The sequence below is a fragment of the Nicotiana sylvestris genome, chromosome 5 (genome assembly GCF_000393655.2).
Source record: "Nicotiana sylvestris chromosome 5, ASM39365v2, whole genome shotgun sequence".
NCBI lineage: Eukaryota > Viridiplantae > Streptophyta > Magnoliopsida > Solanales > Solanaceae > Nicotiana > Nicotiana sylvestris.
The window spans coordinates 65,688,614-65,696,363 of NC_091061.1; the positions used below are offsets into that span (position 1 = coordinate 65,688,614).

The following is a 7,750-nucleotide window of genomic DNA, read 5'->3' on the forward strand; positions in this document are numbered from 1 at the left end:
AAAAGGGTTCACTAAGTTCCCGCAATACGCGGGGTCCGAAGAAGGGTCGCACCATAAGGGTCTATCGTGCGCAACCTTACCATATATTTCTACAAGAGGCTGTTTCCACGGCTTTTCTACGGACCCTGCGGAATGTTATGACGAGAAAGAGGCAAACCCAAAAATAAAGAAGATAAAGAACACCAAATTTTAACGTGGAAAACCCTTTAAATCGAAGGTAAAAACCACGGGATCACAAAGATCCAAAAAGCTCCACTATAACAATAAGAGGGTTACAAAAGTTCTCCAAATTGGCTACACAACAAGTGCCAAACACGAAGCCTGTCAATAGTTCCTCTACTTAAAGACACATTTGGCCCCTTGGTTGGAGGGAGAGTTTGTTGGGCTCATGCCCATGTTGTCCAGCCAAAGGCCCAATGGCCTAATCATATTCTCTTTTGGTTTCCATTCCTATTTGGAATTGGATTCGATTTATTCCTATTTTGAGTGGGTTTTGGCTTTAAGAGAAAGTACCACTCATGATCTATAAATAAGACAACCTTGGAGAATTATTCTATGCTCATTGATACAAGTCTTTGAAAGACTTAAGCACATAAGAGTGGTTTTTGAGAGAGCTTTCGTCAATAGAGAAGAAAAATATTTGTTTTGCTGCAGATTTTTATTCCGACCAGCCAACATTCAAATCCCGTTTTTTGATTCGTTAACCGTTGGATCGGGCTGAATTTTGACGGAATGTTTGTAATATCTTGATCTTGGATTTTAACGGTGAAGATCGGATTTGGTGGCTCGTAGCATCTTATTTCGAGCCTCGCACAACAGCTTCGTTTTGTGGATTATACTCTTTCTTCAATTGATTAGTTGTTGTTCTTGTTTCTATTGACAGACTTCGTGTTTGGCACTTGTTGTGTAGCTAATTTGGAGAACTTTTGTAACCCTCTTATTATTATAGTGGAGCTTTTTGGATCTTTATGATCCCATGGTTTTTACCTTCGATTTGAAGGGTATTCCACTTAAAAATTTGATGTTCTTTATCTTCTTTATTTTTGGATTTTTTTTTGGGTTTGCCTCTTACTCGACATAACACAAAAATCTAGCAAAGCAAACAAGTATTCTAGATCCGGTCAAGTAACCATATGAAAAGTGTCTCCAAACATGATGAGATTCAAAGCTTCTTTATCTTTACCTTTAGTAATCAAATAATTGGTGCTCAAGCATAATGAAATAGGTTTGCTTTATGAGCAAAGAATCATCAAATTAAAGGTAAGGGGATTGAAAGGATCTCTTGACAATAAAAATAGAAAGCAATAGCACACAATGAAAAGAAGCTTCTTTAATTCATTCATTAGTACACAAGGATATGTCCCCTTCTCACCCTTTCACTTTCCTTCCCAACCTCTTACAGTTCCCTTTTTCTCCCTCAAACTCCAATCATACAGAGGAATTTAATAACAAACATCTTTAGAAAATAAATAAGAGGAAGTGATGATGATCACAACAAAAAATATAAAAGAAAAGCCAATAAGTAAATAAAAATTTGCCTAATATCTATGGCAACAAACCTTTTTTCATATATCAATACAGTGATAGTGCTGAAGGAGCCTATTGGCTTCTCTTAGGCCACTAAAATAAGCACCATGAGTTGTTGAATAATGGGTTCTATGTGTTGCTTCCCCTGCAAATAAAATTTGAAGTGGAGGGGAAATACAACTATAATTGCTCCTTTTTGGCAATGGCTCAGCCATAGTATCCAAATCATCTCCACTTGATCCAACTGCTACATAACTATATGACCCCAAGAAGAGTGGATCAGTACCCCATTGACTCTTTAAAACCTTATCAAATTTGAAACAACTTTCTGCATGCCCATTGCACAACTTGTTTAGATGCTTTGAGTTTACTAGGAAATCGGAGATCATTGTCGAAAAGCCATCAACGATCTCTTCGTTATCAAGAGATTCAAGTTCAAGAGCCTCTGCACCTGCAAACCATGATAATAGAACATTTGAGCTGCCATAGATTGGACATAAAGAAGCTGTCCTCCTCATCCACCAGGGGATTTTTGGATGCCTTAGTTTTGAGTCTGACTGATGAAAGACCATCTGCAAGTATGGGAACTTCATGGCATCTTCATCTTTGGTTGGACTTAATTGCAAGAATAGCTTGTTGACAACACCAAAACCAAGCCTTGAGATTGCCTGAGTCTTAAAACTAGGAAGTGGAGGACTAAACATACCAGAATCATCGCGAATCTCTCGTTTTAGAACCCCAAGTGAGACTGTGACAATGACATGATCAGCATACATGACTGACCCATCATAAAAATGTAGCTTTACTGGCTTAGTATCATTGCCATTTTCGACATCTAATGGTTTGTGGTGACCACCATCATCAGGCTGCCATTCAATTCTGGTGACCTTTCGGCCTAATTGAATCAAACCAGCTGGCAGAACAGATGCCAAAGATTCAACTATAGTAGAGTAGCCTTTGGCAATGGTTATCTCCTTCCCAGGAAACATACGATATTCACTTTCTGCATTGAAATCTAGAGTGTGCAAATCACCAGCTGATGTGTAAGTCCTTTGTGTGTTCTCAAGCATTGCAAAAATGCCATCCTCCAATGATTTTCTGCTCCAGTTATCAATTCCCTCTTGGTCCTTCATTGAATCCCAATAAGCATCAAGCCCTTTCCTTAGGAAAGAACCAACACTGAGATTCTCATTGGAGGATCTGTAACTTTGAGCAAATTCACTGCACACACCATCTTCAATAGCCTTCCCCTGAGCAAAATCCATGAGCTTCTTGAAAAGATTGGATATGGGCTCAACAATGGAAGAATTGAGGTCATGTCCTCCTTCAGCAATAGTCAATGGCTCATCCAAGAACTCATCCATACACTCCCAAGGCTGGTGTGATTCCAGTGAGTTAATCTCCTGAGCAATCTTGTAAACAGGGCTACCCCCAATTCCATGGATCCAAGTAGCACCCATTTCAATCCTTCTGCCACCAAACTCTGAGGTCTTAATCCTTCCACCAATCCTATTACCACCCTCCACAACACACAGCTCTAACAATTGTTTAGAGCCTGCAGCTATGTACAGCTTGTTAGCTGCTGTAATACCTGCCATTCCTGCCCCTATTATCACTACTTTTGGTTTCTTGGTCACCATTTTCTAAGTGCTTGAGTAGTATCTCTAGCCACAGGAAAATGATAGGACAGACAAAAGGAAGAAAGAGTGAATTTTTTTGTGATGAGGGTATATAGGAATTAGTGAACAAGAATCAAATATATAAGGAGGGTACTACTCATTCTCCCACTCTTTCTTTACATAGTTTATTTCCCTAATAAAGACAGTCATCTATCTACACATAGTTTATTTCTCTAATAAAGACAGGCCTCAACTTTTCTTAGCCTCTACTGTTGTTAATGTAGTCAATACACTAATGTCTCAACACCACTGTTACATACACACACATATAGCTATCAGTATACATGTTCCATAGAAAAGAAAAACACACACACACGAAAGCTTCAACAACTCACAACCCCCTCAACAATCAGAGACATGCGTGCACATATTTATATATACTAAAAACATCAAAGCTTTGGTTAAGCAGAGTATATTGATGCCAACACCAATAATAGGTTGATGATGCTTTTCACCAACCTCACATGTGAATCAGGTAAACAAAGGCCCACCAACTGAAACACATTAAATGGTCCTGCGTAGTCATTCAAGAACTAGCCATGAATCTCTTTCAACCATGTAAAAAAGATACTCCCTCTCTTATGTAAACCTATTTTTTTTGTCTGTTCCAAAAAAAAATGATCTATTTCTAAATTTGATAACAATTTAACTTAAACTTACAATTCTACCTTAATGAGAAGCTTTTATAACCACATAAATACTCTGTGACCCTTTTTGACTTGTTTAGGACACACATTCCAAAAGTAAACTTCGTGCTCAATCAAATAGGTTCACATAAATTGGAACGGAGGGAGTACTCACTACTCAATATTGACTTAGCATTAACAATGGTTATCCTATTTCTGGCTGCACGTAACATTTTTCCCTTTTGTTATTAAGGCATTTTTAGACTTGGATAGTTGGATTTGAGTGATTTGACCTACTAGGATTAGAATGCAAAAATTACTTCCTCAATCCCATTTTAAGCAATATGTTCCTTTTCCCAAATAGAATGACCATTTTTTTTAATTTTAACATTCTTATCTTATCTTTAATGGCATGACTTGTTGGGACCCACTTGATATACAATTTTATATTTTATAAGGAGCGAAATTGAACTCTCATTACCATTCATTAAAAAGGATTGGTTTGGTACTCCGTGTATATTTGACTTGCAAGTCAAAAATATTTCTTAAATTATATTTAAGTTATATTGATAGTGTAAAGAATTTACACCATCATTAAAATTTAACCTTTTATAATAGATAACTACTAGATCTTATAGATTACCAGTGAATATTTATTAAATAAAGTTACTTGCATTTATCCTTTTAAGTATCTTGATTGTGTATAATATTTATTATTACATTGATAGTTGTATTAAACTTAATGTAAGCTAAATAAATACGAAAATAACTACGCCATTGATGAATAAAATTTGAAAAGTATGGGCGACACAATTGAATAAATGAGAGGCTTATTTGTAATTTTACACAAAGATATTTGTGTCCTCTTACATTAAAGCAAAGGTTCTTTTTCGGAAAAAAGAGTCGGCCTTCAATTGTAGCGACAATAAAGTTCATATTCAAGATATCTCGGCATATTTTAGACGATGAAATGTTAATGGCACACAATGATGTGAGGATATAGTAGCCAGCATCCTATGCAAGGTGTAACTATTTTTTTAAGCATAAAAAAGTAATACTACTAATCATTTTCTAATATATTGAATAATGTAAGGGAACTTTTACTATCAATACCATTTAACCGTCTATATGAAGTTACAAATTTTTAAGTTACCATGCTAGATTTACTATCAACAGTTACTTATTTTTGTATGTTAATTTGTATTGGAGCATGTGCACTTTAATATTAAAATTTGTAATATTAAAGTGCATTATTCCTTATTACGTGAAGGCTATAAATTTGTAAGAAGTGGTCATTATTTCGAGGTATAACTCATGTAACTATTAATGCTATGATATATCATTAATTACCCACCAAAATTTAAATTTTATAATCATGTCACGACCAAATGCACACGCAAAATTATGTATTCGTCAAACAGTAAAGTGATAAGTAAGGTAGCGTTCCCACCAGCACATAGTCTTGCATGAAAAGTAAGGTTGGTATAGTGAAAAAGAGAGTTGAGTGAAGGAGAAAATTTAAATCTTAACTTATTCACTACAAAAGAGAATATTATTTTGATAACTTGTTCTGTGTGGTGGAGTTTTGAACTCAACAACTAGTTCAGAGATTTTTCGAGTTATATAATGTGATTGAATTGTTGTATCCTGGGAAGACAAGACAAGTCAAAAGGATTATTGCTGGACCAATGAAAATTTTGCTGCAGTAACTTGAATCTTTTTAAAGAGAGCGGGATATTCATCACTCAGCAAAAAGAAATTTATTTTTTTTACTATTTGTTATTTTTCAACTGCACTTGTAATTTTACCAACAATTTGATTGTGTCGTAAATTAAGCAACAAAACTTAAATTCAATAAATTATCTAGTCCTTTGTAGAAAACACCCTGACATGTATTGCTCCAAGTCTACAATTGCAACAGCTAAAGAGTAAATTTCATGGGTGGTCATTCAACTTTGTTGTACACGGCTAAAATCGAACGCTCCAATTTTGTGATCGATATGACGTTCCGTAGCCCAGAAGGCTCGAGGCACCGATCGAGGTTCGACTCCGAGGGTTCCCCATGTCCGACCTCGGGGCGGTAGAGACCGACGGCTACCATGGTCAAGTAGAAAATTCTCGAGGCGCGTGATCAAAGCTGAAAACGCCTGCAAGAATAGTACAAGTCCGTACCGGAGTTTTAAGTAGTTGTACCAGCTACCTTTCCTTGTAATAATTATACATGTACCATATTGGGACTTCCCCTCCTATATAAAGGGGACCCTTGTTATTTTTTGCTCACAGGATATTCAATACAAGAACAAGAACATTCTCTGCTCTCTAACTTAAACACTCTCTATTGTCTTTTCTCAGATTTATTACTTACATTTATTGCATTTCATTTATTATTCTTCATTTACTACTCATCATTGATCATAAAGAGCCCTCATTAAAGCTCTTAGAACTGTTGATTCTTCATCGCCCGTCCAGAGCTTAATGCTTAGCTCGACCCCGAGACCCTGTATAGCCTAGCTCGAAACCCTGACTCTCGGCCACTCGATTTGCAAAGCATACTGTCTTTCAAGCTCTTATCTTATTTTCTAGTCTCACACTTAGTATCTACTGCCTAACAACTAGCATAAAAATAAATCATGTAGTTTTAGAACCACAAAATCAAATCTAATTGTTATTATCATTTTCACGGTAGACATTTGTTCATTATGAAAAAGTCACATTTCTTCTTTCTGTTACGTAAAAGTTATTCAACTTTGTGTTCATTACGCAAAAGTCACTTTTATTCTTTTTGTTACGTAAAAGTCATTCAACTTTGTGTTTATTACCCAAATGTCATTTTTCTTTCTTTTGTTACACAAAAACTATTTTACTTTGCTCTATTTATCACAAAAGTCACCTTTGGCCAGATTTTATAATACTTTTACTTGAAAAGTCTATTATGTTCTTGACATTAATCCTCTCATTTATGTAATACATTTTATATTATATACTCTACAATATATTTTTACCTAGGTATTTTACTTATAATTAAAATAACTTTAAATTTTTATTTTTTTAATAAAATATCCATACATTTAATTTTTTCATTGCACTCAATTTGTTTAATCGTATTAAAACATGAACATATCTTGAATATAAAAATAATAAAAAATATTTATTTTTTATTATTTATTTAAAATAATAAAAAATATTTATTTTTTATTATTTATTTAAAATAATAAAAATAAATTTGTTTAACAAATGAAGTTTTTTATAATCAATAAATTTTTTCTAAAAAGTTTTAAAGATATTTGTGTTTAATATTAAGTTTTTTAAATCTTTATCTGTTAATATTATTTATTTGAAAGTATTAATTTCGATGTGTCAATTTGTTAAATGTGGGTATTTTATTTATTTAATTAATGGGTATGGCTTGGCTGATAAATCAATGAGCTTTGATTTTTTTTTATTTTCATTTAACATATTTCATTAAGCATGATTACAAATGTGGACTTAGAGATTTCTTCACGTTAATGTTACTCACAAATATAATAATGCTACTTATATATCTTGAATAGTAATACTCCATTAAGGAGAAAAAAATGTAGAAATATATTATAAAAATAATAAATAAAATATTATTAAGTTATTTCAATTATATGTAACGTACCTGGGTAAAAGTATATTATATAGCATAATATAGAAGGTTACATAAATGAGATGATTGATAATGTCAAGGGTATAATAGACTTTTCAAGTGAAAGGTTTGTAAAATCTGATCAAAGTGATTATTGTAATAATTAGAGCATAGTAAAATAATTTTTGTATAACAAAAGAAAGAAAAGTTACTTTTGGATAATGAAAACAAAGTTGAATGACTTTTACGTAACAAAGGAAAGAAAAGTAACTTTTGCATAATAAACACAAAGTTGAATAATCACCCCT

At 33.7% G+C, this 7,750-nt stretch overlaps 1 protein-coding gene across 1 annotated transcript; it reads right to left on the reverse strand.

Annotated features, from left to right (window-relative positions):
- Positions 1–1,305: 1,305 nt before the first annotated feature.
- Positions 1,306–3,597, reverse strand: LOC104235015 (probable polyamine oxidase 5). Its single transcript, XM_009788683.2, has one exon. It carries the CDS (start codon positions 3,165–3,167, stop codon positions 1,566–1,568), a length of 1,602 nt encoding a protein of 533 aa, XP_009786985.1. The 5' UTR covers positions 3,168–3,597; the 3' UTR covers positions 1,306–1,565.
- Between the last annotated feature and the right edge of the window lie 4,153 nt (positions 3,598–7,750).